Source organism: Panthera tigris, chromosome C2 (assembly GCF_018350195.1).
Source record: "Panthera tigris isolate Pti1 chromosome C2, P.tigris_Pti1_mat1.1, whole genome shotgun sequence".
Classification (NCBI taxonomy): Eukaryota; Metazoa; Chordata; class Mammalia; order Carnivora; family Felidae; genus Panthera; species Panthera tigris.
This window is the reverse complement of record NC_056668.1, coordinates 68,631,907-68,651,965: the sequence shown is the minus strand read 5'-3', so window position 1 is coordinate 68,651,965 and position 20,059 is coordinate 68,631,907. Positions and strand designations below refer to the sequence as shown.

Here is a 20,059-nt window from a genome sequence, read left to right as displayed (position 1 = left end):
CCAGGCCAACCAAAGAAAAACACAAAATGTAGAAATGAGACTCTAACCACTGATCTGGAGTTGACAAAAATGACATTTTCATGTTTAACTTTGATAATACACTTGAAAATCTTGAAAGAAACAGATTTTTCGAAGAAAATAGGAGCTGCCAAAATTGACTAAAAAAGAAATTGAAAACGTGAAAAGTTTCGTGGAAGAAACTGGAAAGGTTGAGGAAATACATCCTGAAAAGATGCTAGACCAGATAGTTTCGTGAGTGAGTTTATGAAACCCTTCAAGGAATGCGTCATTCTAAGCTCTGTATTTGTAGCACAAAGGTTATTTATGTTGCAAATGGAATATTTCTTTCATGTCCTCTCTCACCTTAATGCATTCAGTTCCATTAAATTCTTAGAAAACTGGGACTTGGGTTGGAAGGTATCCCTGACTGACAACATCCCAGCCAGATGGTTCTCTAGCCTCCTTGTGGACGCTTGTGCAGGTGGGGATCTACCATGTTACATTTATGTTATCCCTCCTTGTATGAGCCTAAATCTGCCTGCCTACATGATGGACCCATATATCCCTGTTCTGTCCTCTGGAGCTGCACAACACAGAGAGTCTGTTAGATAAGAGCTCTTCATATATTAAAAACAGATACGCTCTTATTTGGTGTGTTTTATTTCAGGCTAAGTATATCTACTTCCATCAGTTAATCTCTATGTTCCTTCAGTAAATTTCTGTTGAACACCTGCAAGGTGCCAGCAGGGCAGTGACCACTTTGCAGATCATGAGCCCCTTCATCAGTGTCCCATTAATGTGTGGCACCTGTATCTGGTGGTCAGGCTGAATGGGACTGCCTTCTCCTTATTTGGACACTGTGCTTTGTTAGTGGCTTGAGAGTGAGTAACATTTAGGAGACTTTGGCCCAGCTCCTTTTACACGTGAGCTACCGCCACCTCAGATTTTGCCTAGTTGAGGATTTAGAACCTTCACATGACTTGTTCTCTTTTCATTTCTATTTATTTGGGCCTTTGGTCCTTTAGAATGTTGATTCTGTTAGCTAACATGTTATGCTCTGCAGCTCTCTGGGGGCCAGTATTGATGCCAACTTCAGTTCTCCTGAGCAGACTTGTGGAATCTTCGTTCAAGTAATTAATAAAAATGTTGATGCAAGGGAGAAATATGGAGTCCTGGGACCTACCAAAGAGACTGTGTCATTAATTTAAAAATACGTATTATTGATCACCTAGTGTGTGCCAAGCAGAGTGCTAGCAGTTGGTGATTCATCGGTGAACCAAACCATTATAGTTCTTTCTGGGGGCAGCAGATACAGCCTATTGCTGGGACAGATGAGAGTAACCATGCATAGAATGAATGATACAGTGTGATAAGACCCTGAAGGAAGAACACACAGTGCCATGAGAACATAACAGCATGACCTCATTTGGGAAATCAAGAAAGGTGTCTCTGAAATGACACTTGAGCTGGGAGAGAAGAGAGATCAGCCAACCATCCATCCACTCAGTAGTGGATTTAGTAGTCATGCTGGGTATGGAGAGAACTTCAAAAGAGGTGTAATGTCTAGTTCCCCCTCTTGAGTAACTCACAGTCTTACAGGGAGTGGTGCCAAATGTGCCTGGAATAAACAAAATCATAACCTGTGTTAGTGGTAAAGGTGCTGTCATCCCAGATTGTTATGAGCCATTCTGACTTAAAGTATTCTCACTTTTTCCAGTAAAGTCATCCAGCTATCCTTGGAGTTCCAATATTTTGATGTTGAAACTTTTATAACACCGACTCCTTCTTGCACCTGGAGGCTGCCCATAAATCACTTGTCAGATAATGCGTCCTGATTCTATGGAAAATATGGTCACCGTGCTTGCTGTGGGGCAGAAAGAAATATGAAAGGTGATGTAATGGCAATTAGTTGCCCCAGATTTTCTGAGATAGGCCTGATTTTAAACGGTCTGTTTTGAGATCAGATAAATGTCTGCTGGCTTTAAAAATGTAATCCCTTTAGATAATAGTGTAGGTGCAGGAAGTTGGGAGGTGGGGGAGATCAGAGGGGGCTGGATAGTTGGAGAGGCTTTCTAGAGAGGGAGGGAGTGGTCCTAGGGGAGTGGCAGAGGGGAGGGATGGAGCATCTTGGACTTTCTCCTCACTTGGTTCTACTAGCCGTGCACATTGCTAGGGTGTCTGTCGTATTCACCTAGCAGTGTATGGTGTGTGCTTTTGAAAGGGCAAAATTAGGAGGGTAAAGCTGATGTGTGACACATCCTATATGCAAATATAAAAACTATAGTTATCTCCTTTTGCAAATGGGAGATAACAGAGAATTGGTTGTATTGACATTTAGCTCTGACTTTGGGATATTTTTCTGGGCTTTATAAATAATTACTACCTACTGAGAGACAGAGCTCTGTCCCCAGTATCCAATCTGCAGGTGTGTTTGGAGAACTAGGCCCTCTTGTGGCCAGGGGTCAGGAGTAGCAGTGGTCTGAGCCCTGAGTGCTGTTAGGGGTCTTTGACTTAGAGCAGGCCTTGGTGAGTCGCGCAAGTCAGACTTCCCTGTGTTCCATGGGTCTTCCCCTCAGATGACCCAGCAGGGCAGTCAGAGCCGAGAATTCTCTCTGCCATGGCCCGCATTCGTGGCTTGCACCCTGGTGGCAGATCCTGCCAGGGGCAACAAAATCAGTTCAAAAGAAGCTGAGTGAGGGCCAAAGCAACATTGGTTTTTTCCATTTCTCCTTGTCCAGCAAAAAGAAGGAAAAAAATACCGACTTTGGAAATGGGACCCTGGCCCTGGACCCAGCTGTGAGGCTCTTAAAACAGAAAACGGCTTTGGAATAAACAGTGCTCTCATGCTTGCGTCCTGCAGCTCTCTGGGGGCCAGGAGTTCTGGGGCCCCAGGCGTGCCCATTCCTTCTAGGCTGTAGACTGGCCTGGCTCCCCTCTGTCTCCGGGGCAGGAACCCCCTGACTTGTTCAGGCTGCAGCAGGCTTGGTGGAGGGGGCAGGGAGTGTTACAGGAATTCCCAGAGTCTGGGGGCTCCCTGAGAAGGTGAGTGGTGTGGGTAGAAGGAGCTAAGCTTTTCTGGAATAACGTGGGCTCTCTAGGGACATAACAAGTTTACAGATCCTTTTCCCATACCCAACCTGAAGATGACCTTTTTTAACAAACAACAGAAAGTATGAACCAAGCAATTTCTCAGGAGCCCCCAGGACCACTCCCAACAGTCGGCTTCCCCCCAAAACATCCCATCAGCACATTCTTCCCTAGAACTTGCTTCTCCTGCCACTTCCTGCCACTCCCCAGGGGACCAACCCCACCCATCTTTACCTCTTCCCCACCCCTCTCGTCAGGCCTGGAGGTGACTATGGCTGACTTGCTTCATTCAGTAAAGGCCTTATGTAGGGTGACCCTGGTGCCTGCCAGCGTGTCTAACAGCTGCTTGGACTGCACCTGGAATTCTCTCAGCTGGTTGGCCTCAGCAGTTACATACACTGAGGTGGGGGCAAGCCCTGCCTACAGACTCCTTAACCCACATTAGTAACAAGAGCTTTTATGTAACGGTGGCACTGTTTTTATTTGTTCCAGTTCTCTGTGACAAGAAAAGGAGAGCAGATGCTCCAGCTTTCTGTAGATGTCTGTTCACCATCCTTCTTGGATTAGGGATGTTCTAGGGGTTGGGGAAGAAGGCCTATTTGGGCTGCAGCACTCCCCGCATAGCAAACCTTTGAGCTTCTCTTACAGTAATCTTGGAAATGGACTGGCTGTGAATCCCTCTCTAACAGCTGGGGGTTGTTTAGGCCAAAGCAGGATCCACTGACCCTGTTCACTGGCTCTGGGGGTGTAGGAGGCACCTAGACTTCTAGGCAATGACTATAGCTGCCATTTGCAGGGCTGGCCTCCTCTGGGGACGAACATACTTGGTACCAGCTCAGCTGGGCCCCAGTCCCTCTGGATCCCTGAGGATCACATAGGCGAAAGGGACATTGGCAGGTTGGGGGAGGGGGAGAAAGTTTGAATTTTGTTTTGACTAAATAACTGGGCAGCATTTCCCCTCCATTTTTTCTAGATGCTTCTTCAGAAATAAATTTCAGTGGCTTGGACTGGGAAGTCTAAATCTGCTGTAAATGAGTGTTTTGAACTAGGATTCAAACCCCTCTGATATTCCCCTGCCCCCAACACGCCCCCAACACACACCCAGTGAAGCACCACATGCACAGGCATGCTCACAGTAGGACCTCATTTGAGGGTCTTGGCAGTTGTGTCTTCTCTCTTTCCTGTGTCCCCTGGAGTCCTGCCCTGAAATTCCTGAGCTTGTGTAAGAACTTCACCGCGGACTAGATCAAGCCAAAATAGCTGCCCTGGTTATACCGGAACTGTCTGTGGAGGGACATTCAGAGAACTGGAGGGAGCCCCAGGGCTCTGCTGGCCTGCACCTGCACTGCCCCGCCTGGGATCCTCCTTGGTTCAGGAGTCACCTCTGCTGGCCCATCCCAGCATGGGGTCCCTGAGGGGCTGCCAGAAGGATCAGCAGAGCTACTGGGGACCATCTGGCTTCTGGTAAAGCTTGAATGGCTTGTTCTAAGGACCCAGCCCTTTCAGTCGCCCAGCCCAGCTCCCTTGGAGCACAGCACTGTGTTGAGAGGTGGCCTGGGATTCCTGCTGTAGTAACCACAATGATCCTCCCTCTCTACATGCTCCCACAGTCCTCCACACAAGCCTCTCTCAGGGCGCTGTCTATGCTCTGACAGGTTGCACACCCCTGTCATCCAGCACACCGGGAGCCACTCCTGGCTGGAGAACTTGCTGTATTCATCTTACTGCCTGGCCCAGAGAGAAAGCCTATGTGGGTAAGGACAGAGTGAGGCAGAACTAGGCAGGGACCAGGTCGTGCAGGGCCTTGTGAGCCATAGTGACTGGATTTTATTCTAGTGCAATAAGAAGCCGTTGGAAAATTTTTAAATAGAGAAGTAACTTTGGTCTCGATTACATTTTTTAAACTTTTATTTCTTGATTTTAATACTTAAAGCTATTGTGTTACAGGCAATGTAGTGTTTGGCAAAGGGATACACCTATAGGTATTTGAAACAAAACAATTCAGAAATAAGTCTACATACATATGACTCATTGATTTTTTTTTTATTGTGTAAAATATACATAGCATAAAGTTGACCATTTTAACCATGCTTAAATGTCCCATTCAGCGGCATTAAGTGCATTCACACTGCTGTGCAACTTTCCCCACCACCCAATCTCCCAAACTTTTTTCATCTTAGAAACCTGAAACTCTATACCTATTAATAATAATTCCGCATGCCCCCTCCTCCTACCCCCAGCAACCACCATTGTGTTTTCTGACTACTCTGGGTACCTCCTAAAAGTAGAATCAAGCAGTATTTGTTCTTTAGTGACTGGCTTACTTCATTCAGCCTGATGCCTTCAGGGTTCATTCATTGTATTGTGTATCAGAATTTCCTTCCTTTCTAGGGCTGAATAATATTCCATCCTATGTGTGTACCACCTTTTGTTTTATGCATTCATCTATTGATGGAAACCAGGGTTGCTGCCTTCTTTTGTCTGTTGTGAATAATGCTGCTACGAACGTGGTTGTGCAAATAACCATTCAAGTCCTGGTTTTCAGTTCTTTAGGGTTTATACTCACAAGTAGAATTGCTGAATTATATGGTAGTTATATTTTTAATTTTTTGAGGACCCTCCATACTTTTTTTCCACAGCAGCTACGCCATTTTACATTCCCCCCAACAATGCGCATCCCCCCACAATATTCCCTCCAACATTCCCCCCAACAGTGCACAGGGCTCCAGTTTCTCCTTGCCAACACTTGTTATTTTCTGTGTTTTTTTTTTTATAATGGCCATCCTTAAAATGTGCTTTTATAAAAAAGAAAATGGAAACTTGTAAAATTATGGCAACATAAACAAAAGCAGATGAGAGAAGTCAACAGGTTGATAGACAATGGAAAGTGAATAGATGACTGACTGGCTTTGGCTTCAGCATTTTGTGTTGTGCAGTGCCTGTGGTTAGGGGAATGGGCAACAAGAAAAATAAGCTAGGTTGTGCCAGAAAATTCCTAAAGGGCTGAGGAATTGGAGGCATCAAGTACTTTCAAAGCCTGGGTTGTGCAGTGAAGCTGAAAACTGGAGGGTTGATTAAAAGTCTAATAAGAATCAATTAGGCCTGGATCCCCTCCTGTGCTCTGTGCACCAGACCACTACTCCTTCTCTACACTCTGAAAGACCAAAGGTTCTCTATGGAGAGACTGAACCTGACCAACTCTCAACTCCTGGACACAAGGCCCAGCTGAAGCCAGAGGTCTATGGGCAAGTCAGTATACTAAATAAGAGCCTCATGGCCTTCCCTCATTCCCAGTGCTCAATGCTGGTAGACAGATGTAATTACCATGTCCCCATCACCACCATCAAAGCAGCAAATGGGAAGATTCTTCTTTGTGGAAACAGATCATCTCGAGAGAGAATTTCCACAAAAATTGACAGTTGAGGGTTTTTACCACTTTACTGGGAGGCCCAACAAGTTGCCAAGGCCCCACCTGTGTGCATGGAGCTTTTTAATTTCTTCACTTATACATATGAACATCAGTGGAGGATCATCAGATGTTCAAGGGAAGCCTCTGTTAGGAAAGAGACAAAAAGAACCAAGAAAGGAACCAGATAGAAATAGAGGCCACAAAAAACAGAAGACTTTGAAGAAATTTAATCTCACCTTAGAGATAAGATGTTGCTTCCATTAAACAAGAAGAGGCTATTATTCAAAACAGCTTTGAAAAACTGAAAAAGAAAGAGTTTTTTGAAGTTAATGAAGCCAAAATAATAACTTCAATAGGCTGGAAAATAAAATTGAGCATATCTCCTGGAGAAAACAAAAATAAGGAAGAAGGAAATAAGTGAGAAAAAAAAAGAAATGTAGAGGGTCAACTAATTGGGCTAATATCCAACTCATAAGAGTTCTAGAAAAAGAACATTTAAAAAAAACACAGTGGAGCCAGAATTGTCAAAACACAAATTCCTAAAAATCGAAAGACAAAGTTTACCAATAATGAGGAGACTATTACCAAAGATCCAATATGAGTGAACAGAGAAGGCACCCACACAGGGCCGCCTGGGTGGCTGAGATTGTTAAGTGTCAGACTTAGGCTCAGCTCATGATCTCCCAGTTTGTGATTTTGAGCTTTTTGCATCAGGCTTTTTGCTGTCAGCACAGAGGCTGCTTGGGATCCTCTATCTCCCTCTCTCTTTGCTCCTTCTCTCTCTCTCTCTCTCTCTCAAAAGTAAGTAAACATTTTTAAAAAGAGAGAAAGCACTCACACAAAGGCAAATCTCCATGACATTTTAGACTGTCAGAGATAAAAGGGAAGATTCTAAAAGTTTAGAAGTAAAACATACACACATGTGCGTGTGCAGCACATCAGAGATGAGCGATCGGTGTGGCACTGTACCTGTCAGTAGCGACACTGGATGCCAGCGACATTGCTTTCAAATGCCATGAAATAATACCTTCAAAATGTTGAAGAAAAAATTTTTTTCCATTTAGAATTCCATTCCTAGATGAACTGTAAGTTGAGCATAAAGTTAGAATATTGACACTCAAAAATGCCAGCTTTAAAAATTGTAACCTTCTATGCATTCATTCTTAAGAAACCACTGGAAGAGGATATATTCAGTCAAAATGTTGATAGACACCACGAAATGTCCAAGAGATGGGGAAGGACCACTATCCATCAGGCTTAGAAAGCATCCAGTTTAGATTGGAGGAGGAGGACAAAATATTCCAGGAAGGATATCTCCAAAGGAGAACAAAATCAAAGCAAGTGGTGAATTAATTATCTGATGTGTTTGATCATTACTGAGAAGAAGTTGATAGTTCTCCTAAGAAGTTGAGGTTCTTAAAAAAGCTAAGAAAAACAAAAGTATGGCAGTTATTAACCCTAGAAAAAATGAAAAGTTCAAAACATTTAGTTGTAATATACTCTGCAACTGGACAGTGAGCAAAGTTGAAATGAAAAAGTACTATACATTGACATAAAAAATGTGTGATGTTATTATTGGAGGTTAGGGGAGGTGTTTAAGGGGGAGGGGGATTTGAGAGCTAAAAGCTCAGATTCCATACAGAGAAGTTAGGAAATAATCCCTAAGATTAAAAAGAATAAAGTAGTAGTTATGTATGGCTGTTGTTTAGAAATATGGGAGAAAATACCAGAAGAAATAGCAGCAAGAGTTGAAGATGATTCTCTAAAGGAGGTAGAAATTGGGGGTGGGAGGGGTGGAGCAGAGGCTTGCTTTTTTGTTGTTGTTGTTGTTGTTATGACTTCTAGTACCAACCGATATTTTGGTCATGTACGTGTATTGTCTTGGTAACAATAAAACCATTAAAAAAAAACATGTTTGGGGAAAAAAAAAAAAAAAAAGCAAAACATGTTTGATCGTGTTTTTCTGCCCAACAGGCAGTCAGACACTGACATTGAACAAGGAGCAACTTTGGACTCCTTACCCGGCATGATTCTCTATGCGGATCAGGATACTTTGGGGCAACTGGGGCCTGGAGAGGACATTCTGCCATAAAGTAGCAAGCTCCTATGTCTGCTCTCTGCCCCTTGTACCGGGTGTTTTCTGACAGTATCGCAGAGACACTCTCCTGGCCATATTGATGCAGACAGCCTGAAAGGTCCACTTTCAAAACCCCACCTGCTCCCTCCCTTCCTCACAGCCTGCCAGCTGGGAGAATCCAGGCAGAATGCACGCTTTGTGTGGTAACGTGTATGTGGAGCAGGTGTTGGGTCACAGGGGCAGCCTGGAGAGACTAAAAATTGGAAATCAAGACAAGGGGACCGAGTCAAGAGGTTTTGGGGTTGTTGGGACCCTCGGCTCATTTTTGCCCACCTCTGCTTTTAAACGGAATACTTCATATTCTCAGAGGGTCCTCATCATACAGGACCTTTCCGGTATGACCTGTGGCCAGTTTTAGAGTCTTGTGGTATCTGGGCTCTGCTCTTTGAGGGGCAAGGAGGCATTGCCAAATGGTCTGCGTATTGTTTGGGGAGCAGTCCCGAGATGCATCTGTTCTGCCAGTGAGGTATGTCTGTCTCTCCTTCCAGGTCCAGCCACGACTGGCTAGAAACTCCAGATTTATTACCCCAGATTTATTTCCTTTCTGACACTCACCCATGCCCTTGAAATTCCAGGCCTGCATTAGTCAGTGAGGCAGAAATCAGGGGATAGTCTCTGTCTCCAGGGTCCACGTGGTGTTACAGGAGTGGAATGGTGGTGCAGTCAAAAGTACAGACTGCGTGTTTGTTGTGAGATGTGCTCTGTGATGCTACATAAGAACAGTGATCGCTTCTCAAGTAAATATAATAAGTCCATTCAATTAAAGCAGAAGCTGTTCTCAAAGTATTAGGTTTTTGTCTAATTGAGAGTGTAACACCTTGAGGGTGTCTTTAAGGATGTGAGTTGTATAGGACGAAGCCCAGCAAGCCTGGAGGTTTACAAGTATGCATGTTTCTTAGGGCATTTTCACACTGTCAATAAAGCTGGGAGCTGAATGGGTTCTGGGGTACCTTACTATGAAGAATTATTTACTCTGAGGAGATGAGAGAGATCTAACTTGTACATTTTCTTAATGTGCTTATCTCATTTGATCATTAACTTTTCCATGCAAGTGGATACTGGTATCATCCCATCGTACAGCTGTGTAAACTGAGGGCCACATAAGTTAAATAACTTGGCCCAGGTTAGGCAGCTGGTAATCGGTGCAGGCAGCATTCATACACAGATGTGTCTGATTCCAGAGACTGTATGCCTTCCCAAATTAGGACTCTTGTTTGCAAGTGACAGAAACCACCTCTACCTGGCCTAAGCAAAAGAGATCAGTTGTCTTATACAACTGAGTGAATCCTGAGTCCAACACAGTTCAGTCAGGCAAGGTCTCCATCTCTTTTCTTCACTGTGCGTGTAATGTCTTATTCAGCAGGTGACTTCCTCTTCTTGGGTGGGGGCAAGGACACAGGGGCGGGGATGGGAGAAGAGGATAGCTGTAGATAGCTTCAGGCTTGCATCTTCCCAGCTTGAGATCTCTGTGAAAAGAGACAGCTTTGGTCTCCCTTTATTCTAACTTAAAACTGCAGTGAAGAGCTCTGATTGGGTGGCTTGGATCATGTGTCCATTTTTGGAGCCCAGGCACATTGGCCAGGAGGCAGCTGACTGACTGGTGTTCCCACCGTGTGGTAGGCAGAGGGGCATGGGGTGTGCGGCTTACACTGGGGAAGGTGGGCAGGAGATCTTGAGCAAGTCAAACAAAACCAAGCCACAGCACATATTTGTTAAAATCTCTGCAATGCCACATGCCTCCTGTTAATATTTTAATATGTCTGAGAGCATATCTCAACCCAGTAGCAGAAATGGAGAGCTCCTGGGCCAGCCTCATCAGCTGGAGAGGCCATGTCCTTGAAAGTCATCATGAGAACGAGTAAACCGAGAACCCCAGGGCTTTGTGAAGAGAGGCTACTGGTAGGGCTTAATAATCCTGCAGCCACCCCGGAGCAACTGGGAGTTTAAACAGAAGGACACTTGCTGTCATAAGGAAACTATGAAGTTACGGGAACTAGGAGAGCAAATATGTAAGGAGTCCTGATTACACTTAGGATTTTGTTTCTTTGTTGGACTGCTTCAGGTGTTTTTAGGTGTTTGTATCATTAAAAGGGAATCAAATAAAAAAAGTTGCATGCATTGGTAAGCTTGATTTAGATAAAGGAAAATAGATTTTTTTTTGAAAGATTCTGAAGGGCCTGAGGTGTAACCCAAGGCTGCCAAGACATCGCCTGCCTTGTGCTCTGAGTGGGATGAAACATGAAGTTCTCAGACTTGCACATATAGGGGTGCAGGGGTGCCCATGTCTTGGGCCATGGAACTTGCCATAAAAAGTGGAAGTGGCTGATCACAGAGGGAGACTTTCGGCATCTGTCCCTGAAGACATATGTGGCATTTGCTGAGCCACTTTGAGGAATGGTTCTTTACATTCTGATTTTATTTCTCATGGAACCACTTTTGCCCTCACTGTTTCACCTTGGACTAGGGGCAGGGTGTGCCAGCAATTTCAGCTTCTCACTAACTGCTGTTTTTGGCTAGTCTGATCTCTTCCTGATGGATTCTGTGTGTTCAGTTAAGGCTTTTGACTTTTGGCAACGGGATTATTCAAAGTGCCTGCCTGTCTATAGGGCTGTGTGCCAGTTGCTAACACAGACACAGACCCCCAAGCTTGGTCATGCCATGCCCGTGGCTCACCCTTCACTCTTCACCCTCATAATACATCCATGATGTCAGTTTTATAGACATTTTTTGTGGTTGAATTTGTTTGGGGTGTTAATGTTTTCACTCTCCTTTCTGTGCATCATATGCATTTATTTATTATCTGAGTGAGCTTATACTTGGAGTTGGGGCAGAGGATTCCTCTTCAACCAGTTCCTCGGCACCATTGGTTTATTTCCCGTTATTTTTTAGTTTTCAAATCACCAGCCCTGACCAAGTAATTTATCATAGGGGAACTTGTTTGTTATGTAAGAAACAGCCTTGAAATAGGGTAAGAAGTTCAGAATCTTGTGTTGCAGGCAGTCAGGGCATTATAAGCCGGTAGACAGTCATGTTGCAGAGTCGGTATTGTCCTGCTCAGGGGAGAAACTCCGCCTAACTGGTTTCTGAAATGTCCATCTGCTGGGCTCAGCCATTCCTAGCATCGATTCAGTGACTCAACGAGATTCCAATGGATAGTCTTGGGTAACCCCTCGAGTCTACTGTTCCCAGCCCCGAAGTTTTTTAGCTCACGGCTCATGGTTGCTTTGTCTACCTACCTTCTCAGCTCTCTAGCATCCCACTGGGCGGCCTGTTTTCACCCTGGCCTCAGTGCAATCCTGGTTTCTCTACTCTTGGTCTCCCTCCGGCTCCAACAGGGGCGGACTCTCAGATACATCTCCTGCCCGACCTGGCTGATAACATCAGCCTTCAGTTGTGTGGGCTTGCAGTGTGCATGTGGAGACAGGCCTGACCAGAAACAAAGGACTTGCAGGAGATCATCAAAAACAGCAAAATCACCCCCTGTCTACCACTCCCCAAGCTAAGAAGACAGACATGTTGCCCCGAGTCTTGCCAGGGTTGTGGAGACAGGGAGCTTATCACTCCTCTGGGCTTAGGCTGTGGTAGGCCATGGTAGCCTGTCCTGAGCACCTTGGAATAGACTGAAAGCCCTTCACACATGGCAGAGAAAAATCAAGAGTCTTAGTGCCTTTAAGAATGTTTCATTTTCGGTCATTAAGTAAATTTCAAAACAGCACCAGCTTTTGAAAAAATGTCTCTCGAGTATAACAGGTGGGTGTAACATAGCAGCTGAGCAACTGCCCGCTTTCTCCTCATCTCCCAACACTTACAGAACGAGCCCCCATTCCCTCTACAGGCCTTTTGAGGACATAAAGGTTCGTGAGGACGTTTTATGGAACTGGAGCACAGTTTTACTATTTTAAATTATTATAGGGGTTATGGTTATTCTATCTTTATTTTTATGACAAGTTGTTGGTTATGCTCTTGATTTATTTGATCCCAGGCTTTTGTTCAAGAACACAACCTCCAATTAAATGTGGTTACTGTGGCAAAAATATGATTCTCCTTAGAATGACCCTCTGTGGGGCTGTTTCCAAAAACTCATTATGGTAAAAAGGCAAGGCTAGCTGTTCATGTTCGTGAGCATGTCTCCTTGTGGTCACTTGGTTTTCCTGTATGGAGGATTAGAGGGTAGGAAGGCTGTGGGCTGGACCCAGAGGAGACTAGAGGGAGAGACAGGAAGCTAAGTGGGTCACTATTCAGAAACATACTATCTCACAAATGGCCTTAGGTATCAGGAGCTGTTTTCTCTTCTGTGAAAGAAGGAATACAACCTGAAGAGGCTAGGTAGCTAAACCAGTCCCAGGACTCAGGCCTCAGGTCTCAAGCTGCCCTCCCTGTATCACACTGAATGTCCTGGGGGGTATCTTGGGCACACGTATGGCACTAATCCAGTCTATTTTAGACTGTTCACATTGCCATAACAGAAATACCATAGACTTGGTGGCTTAAACAACAGAAATTTATTTCTTATAGTTCTAGTGGCTGGGAAGTTCAGGATCAAGGCACCACTAGATTCAGTGTCTGGTGAAAGCTTGCTTCCTTGCTCTTGCTGTGTCCTCACATGATGGAAGAGGTGAGGGAGCTTTTCACTATCCCTTTTCTAAGGGCACTAATCCCATTCATGAAGGCTTCAATTTCAGGACCTAATGACCTCCCAAGGGCCCAATCCTAATACTATCACATTGGCAGTTAAATTTGAACTTATGAATTTTGGAGGAACACAAGCATTTACTCTATAGCACTGCCTGATTGTTACTCTGGGGGCACACCCAAGACTTGTTTTTGGCCTGGCCATATCTTTTATGAACTCTTTGACTTTTTCTCAAAGTGGAGAGCAGATATTACTTTAATGAGAGATTCAGGGTCTATTAGAGAAAGAAAAGACATGTATCAGTGTTTTAGGTTCTACAGTATTTGTCCTACCAAAAACATGAATTTACAATGAGGAATAGAGAGATCTCCACTTAATGTGCCATTTACTGACTAATCATCTACTTCTTTGGGCCTCTTTCCTCAGCCCTTTGGACTTAATAATATGATTGGCTTTGTGTGCTGTGTCACTGACACTCTTGGAGCCCTACCCAGACCCCCTTCACCAGGCCTGTATACCCATTCCCAGCCACTGTGTTGGCTAAGGGTTCACAAATGGGATTCCCTAAGCCCTTATTTTGGGTTCTGCTTCTGGATACCCCAACCCAAGACACTTCGCTCTTAGTGTTGCAAGAATGAAATGAGATTCAGTATGTGAAGGCCCTCTAAAAACTGAAGTATCAGTGGGTGTTTAGTGTGACCTGGGACCAAACTGCAAAATTTCTAGCTGTGGGTTCTTGGCTGAAGGTTCGTGATGAAGGCGGATAAGGCACCCAGGGAAGGCAGGGCTGTTGTCTTGTATCCCAAAGGTGTGAACCCAGTCTTCTCTCTTTTTCTCACCCAGGAGTCCAGGATAGTGGACAGACAGTAAAAATGGGTTTACATAAAGCTGATTGTCTTTAAGTAATGTTAGGTAGTGGTGGAAGGTTTTTCTCATATTAGGAAGATAAGAATTGGAGTTGCAAATCATTTAGACCTTGGAACTGAGCAAGGTCCCAGAAATCCTTGTGTGTGCTTCAGGTGCAAGGTGCTACAAAAGTCCTACTGCAAACTGCAACTTTCTAAGAGGTCCCAGTTTCAGCATATTTAAAAATTCCTGGATGTTTATTTCAACAGGACATTTCAGGGGTAAATTGGCAGAGGAGGAGAGGGTGGTGTAGAAAGCAAGAGGAACATTGAAAGAGGGAGCTGGGTCCCTGAGGTCTAGAATACTTGCAAAGTCCCAGTTAATCATTGATGCCCCAGGGCCTGATGGGCCACCAGAGGTGGCCTGGCTGCAGGGGGCCAGAGTACTTGCTAATGGAATGCTAGGGATGCCTTTGGTGCAGTTAATGATTTATCTCCTCCCATTACAGGGTTCTGCACTCCCTTTCTGTGACACTGTCAGGAGGCTGTCTAATCATCTTCTGGAGGTTAGGCTGGCTGTGTCTAACAGAGTGGAGGAGAAGACCATGGTGGTTTGCAAAATCACTATAGTACTTCCAACGGGCTGGGCTTCCTTTTGTAGGAAAGAGTGTCTTTCATTAGTTGTTTCCTAAAAATATGTTTTAACAAAGTAATTGTTGTCTGATGTTCCTTTGTGTGAACCTTTGTGCCAAGATAGCGTCACAGGATGATGTGATTTTATATGGGTACACAACATTTATCACCATCAAAGTTGCATAATGTTTATTTGCAGAGTGCTTTTATTTCCGTTGCTAGATTTAAGTACCTTGAGGGCCTTGACAGATTAATGAATGTTTATATATTTGTTATACATAGTAATATAAAAGAAATACATATATTCATTTAAAATTTTTTTTCTACTTCACAAAGGCCAGCTATGTTACTTGCAGAAATACCAGAAAATACTCAGTAAAGAAAAAGAGGAGAGACCCAGAGATAACCACTGTTAACACTTTGTTTCATATTATAATAGATGTCAGACCTTATCTGTCCAAGTGAATGTGGCCCCCTTCAGCACCATCAACCTTACAATAGGACTTGAGGGGCACCTGGGTGGCTCAGTTGGTTGAGAGTCTGACTGTTGTTTTTGGCTCAGGTCATGATCTCACTGTTTCTGGGTTTGAGCCCCAAGTCGGGCTTTGCGCTGGCAGTGCAAAGCCTGCTTGAGATTCTCTCTCTCTCTTTCTCTGCCCCTCCCCCACTCTCACTCACTGTCACTTTCAAAATAAATAAGCTTTAAAAAAAAGAAAAAGACAGGGGTGGCTCAGTCAGTTAATCATCCAACTTTGGCTCAGGTCATGATCTCATGGTTCGTGAGTTCGAGCCCCGCATCGGGCTCTGTGCTGACAGCTCAGAGCCTTGGAACCTGCTTTGGATTCTCTGTCTCCCTCTCTCAGTGCCCCCTCCCTTGCTCTCTCTCTCTCTCTCTCTCTCTCTCTCAAAATTAAAAGCATTAAAAAAATTAAAAAAACAAAAGATAGGATGTGTTTTGGTGAAGCTGCAGTGTCTTCAGACATTGTTTTCTGCTTCGGGGGGAAGTGACTTCAGAATCTGAGCATTCCCTCACAGATACTCAGTCTCTGTCACGAATATGGTTTAGATTTCAATGAGAGAGGGATTTTTTGTTTCCAGAAATAATAGATAAGATGGGTAGGATTGATTTGAAGTTTTGATTTTGTTTTTTTGTTTTTTTGCGTTTTTCATGGAGGCCAGACTACATATTAGGGAGGATGGGGAGACAGGCCTTGTGAGGTTCATAAAGTGTCATTGAAGGGATGACTATGGAATAACCAGAGAGGGGATTATTCACGTTGGGGCTTTTTTCTTTGTGATTCCAGGCTTCCTTTCCTAGGAAGACATTTGCATGCTGGCTGCTGAGAAATGGGTTTGAGGATGAATTGATGGCTGGATGCCTGGGAATGGAAACGAGCACAGTCCAAAGACAGCTCCTGAAGCTGTTAGCATGGTTGTTTCTGCATTGGCGTGCTTAGGGGAGTCGCTGTGTTTGGATGCCGATGTGCAATGCATGTACCTGCTTTCCCCCTCTCTCCTTTGTACCGATATAGCATCTCTCTGACCTTGCTGGGGATGTGAGGAGGATTATTGCTATAGGTCATTGAAAGCTTTCTTTGTAAATGCAGTTTGGGGTCATCCAGCAGATTGTGGTTTTGTCCCATCCATGTCCATTCTCTTTTGTCTTGCAGTGGATACATGGGTAGGAAAAAAAAAAAAAAAAAAAAAAAGCTGTTGCTACCACCAGTTTATAATGCAAACATTTTCTTTCTCGGGAGGTTTTTGTGATGTTTTCTGTGCATTTTCCAGTGCTAAAATCCCTTAATTCTGGGTCCAAGGCTGTGCATTGATGGGCCGGTCTGAATCCTGCTCCTCCAAAGATGAGTCCATTCTGAAGAGCCTGTTGAGTTTCAGGGGTTGGAGGGCCCTTGGGGAAACTTCTTTCTCTGAAACTCAAGGTGATTTCTTTTCTTGGAATTTGTCCCTCTTAATCTTCCCATCTATGGGGAAACATCTCTCTCTGAACAAGTTACTATAAGGCTACAGGTACTTAGGAAAGTGCTTACCACTTGGCACTCAATAGATGTTGGCGGCTGTTATTAGAGACAGCCGTCTAGAGCTGCACAGCTCCATGAACACATCAAGCAGAAACACATGTGTTGTTGTAACTTTTCTAGTACCGCATTAAGAAAGTGAAAAGAAGCAAGTAACATTCATTTTAACAATATATTTTACTTAACATGTCAAAAATACTATATTTTCTATGTGTAATCAACATTTTTAAATGATCAAGATAATTTTCCACTCTTTTGTTCGCACTAAGTCTTCAAAACTGGAGTGTAATTCACACTTATGGTGTAGCTCAGTTAGGACTAACCCTGTTTGGAGTGCTCCGTTGCCATGTGTGGCTACCATGGCTTCCATCCCGGGTGACTCCAGTCTAGAACCTTGCCACTCAGGGTGAGTTCTGGAGACCAGAAGCATCAGCACCATCTGAGACCTTGTCTGAACTGAAGAATCTCTGGCTCCACCCCAGACCTAGAGAAGCAGAATCTGCATTTTAACAAGTGATTTATTTGAATATCCAAATGGGAAGCCCTGGTCCAGAATGCCCAGGCTTAGTCCCCCCCCCTGAAATTTTGATTTAATCTATCCAAGGTAGGAGCTGGGCACTAGTATTTTTTTTAAAGCCTCCCCTGGTGATTCTAATATGTAGCCAGGCTTGAGTCACTTGCATAGTGGGCTCTGGAGCCAGGATGCCTGGCTCTGCCCCTTTCTACCTTTGAGGCCTCGGAAAATCTACCGAAAGACTCTCCGTGCCTCAGTTTCTTCATGCCGTGAAAGTAGTATCTGCTCCAAGGGATGTTATGAGGATTAAGTGGTTAATACGTGCAAAAGCACCCAGAACAACACCAGGCACATAAGAAGCACTCCTTAAGTATAAGCTCTCACCCTTTCTTCTTTTCCTTGAAGGTCCGGGGTTACCCAGAGCCCCAGGTGACGTGGCACCGAAATGGGCAACCCATCACCGGTGGGGGCCGCTTCCTGCTAGATTGCGGTATCCGGGGGACTTTCAGCCTTGTGATTCATGCTGTCCATGAGGACGACAAGGGAAAGTATACCTGTGAAGCCACCAATGATAGTGGTGCCCGCCAGGTGACAGTGGAGTTGACTGTAGAAGGTGAGTTTCAGGAAGCGAGAATCGTGGTGGGAGATGAGCTGTCAGTCTCCCCAAGGCCTGCAGCTCCTGCTTCTGCCCCTCTCGGGCAGAAGAGAAACCCGCAAGGGAAAGCGTGCTGAGCTCTGAACTCAGGACCTTTTAGTCTAATGGGGGAAATGTGGTTCCTGAGAACAAGGGAGGCATCCCAGGAGACACGGTCAACCTCACATCACCTCACTTGCCTGCTCTAGCCTTCCTATGGCTTCCCCTCACACTGAGACTGAAGCCAGACTGGCCCCACCTGGCTCTCCAGACTCATCAACCACTCCTGGCCAGGCTCCCTCCACTGTGGTCAAGCTGTCACCTCCCTGCTCCCCACCGCCCTTCCTTCAGCAAGTCTCAGGGCCTTCCCCTGCCGTTCCCTGTCCTCCTTCAGGTCTCTGTTTCCAGGTCCCCTCCTTAGAGGACCCTTTCTGACCACCCTAACCCCAGAACTCTCCATCTTCCCACTCCCCCTGAACCTCTAACTAGAAATGCTAGGAAGAGAAGGACTTTATATTGTTTTTGCTGTATCTCTAGCACCTAGAAAACTTCCTGGCATAGGATAGGTACTGAAATATTTGGAGAATGAATGAGCAGTGTTTCTTATCATCATTATAAAGTAATACTTGCTCATTTATAAAAATTTTGTAAAACTCAGAAAAATATATAGGAGATAAACATACCAATGTGTTAACACTAATTATTTTGTCTTCCTTTTCCCCTCTGTACTTAAAAAATTCTGTCAACTTTATTGACTGTAAAACTTCCAGGAAAAACATTGACCATAAGTAAAACTGTTTCTTTTGCTGCTAGTGTATCCCCCACATGCTGAAGCCCCTCCACTGAGGAGAACATTTCCAGTTCAGGCCACTGGCTGCTGCTTAAAGGCCTGATGTCTGAAAGGACATGGGGGTTTGTCAGACCCTCAGAGTTATGACGAGGCTCCCTTGACCTCAGCTTATAAGCCTTTCCAGGGGCTTATAAACCAGAAGGTCAGACTCACTTTCTCCTCTCTCAGGAGACAGTCTTCCCAACCTGGTTTTGAGGGACACTGTATGAGAGGATTAAGGTAGCCAGGGAAGGTTCCAGAGGGGGTGAGGTGCACCCGGGCCAATGTTTTCCCTGCTTCCCTACATCATTGAAAGACAGGCTGTTTCACAGAACAGAATGTGCATAGTTTGGATGCTTTCCCCAAATTATTTAACTGAGTGACTCATTCCTTTTAATGACCTTCAAGTGCCTGTGGGCTGGAGCATTCCAAATGGAAAGTGGCACCTGATCAGAGTCTCTGAGTGGCCCTCATCTTGGACAGTTCTGGTGCTGTGCTTTCCCCTACATTATGCACTTTTTCAATATCCATAAATAAAAATTACTTTCCCCCCTTGTATTAGTCAACTCAAGCTGCCATAACAAAATACCACAGACTATCTGGCTTAAATAATAGAAATGTATTTTCTCACAGTTCTGGAGGGTGTGTTTGGTTTCTGGTGAGAGCTCTCTTCCTAGCTTGCAGATGGCCATTGTGTCCTCATATGGCAGAGAGAGAGCACCAGTGTCTCTTCCTCTTCTTATAAGGGCAACAGCTCTACTGGATTAGGGCCCCACCCTTATGACCTCATTGAACCTTTATCACCTCTGTGGCCCTTTCTCCAAATACAGTCACACTGAGGGGTAGGACTTCAACATATGAATTTGGGTAGACACAAAAGTTCAGTCTATAATACTCCTTTTCTGACTTTCTGTTTATTGCCGGGAAATGGGGATTTATGAGTCAGAGATCCAAGGTTCTGGTCCCAGCTTTCACCAATCATATGTGTGACTTTAAACCTCTGGACCTCTGTTCCTACAGAATAAAGGGTTTAAATTCAGTGATCTCTATATCCTGGGCTAGCCTTTGTTTTCTGTGATCCATTTTAAAGGAATGGAGTTGGTTAGGCACGCAGAGGAGGTACCTAAAACCCAAGTAATATGAAACCTTTTTTTTCAACTCCCACTTTTGAGGAAGTTAGAGCTGATGATCTACTAAAATTTTTTCCTGCATAATTGAGATGTGGGCAACAGAAAGGAAACAAGACAGGAGAGCTACAGAGGAAGGAGAGAAGACTAAGGCTCTCAATCCTGTCCCCTCCCATTT

The 20,059-nt window shown here is 44.6% G+C and overlaps 1 protein-coding gene and 1 long non-coding RNA gene across 6 annotated transcripts in view; one reads left to right on the top strand and one right to left on the bottom strand.

Annotated features, from left to right (window-relative positions):
- MYLK (myosin light chain kinase) overlaps positions 1–20,059 on the top strand; it is a 294,654-nt gene that overhangs the window by 137,915 nt on the left and 136,680 nt on the right. For all 5 annotated transcript variants that reach the window (XM_042956721.1, XM_042956720.1, XM_007098298.3 and 2 more), the window contains one exon: positions 17,697–17,904. In XM_042956721.1, the coding sequence (XP_042812655.1) occupies positions 17,697–17,904 (208 nt within the window). The remainder of the gene's footprint in view (positions 1–17,696; positions 17,905–20,059) is intronic.
- LOC122230643 lies at positions 1,402–19,423 on the bottom strand. The gene is made up of 6 exons (XR_006207660.1): positions 19,386–19,423; positions 17,101–17,261; positions 7,466–7,579; positions 6,733–6,797; positions 1,709–1,864; positions 1,402–1,618 (listed from the first exon to the last, which is right to left on the bottom strand). It is a non-coding gene; the product is annotated as an uncharacterized LOC122230643 (long non-coding RNA).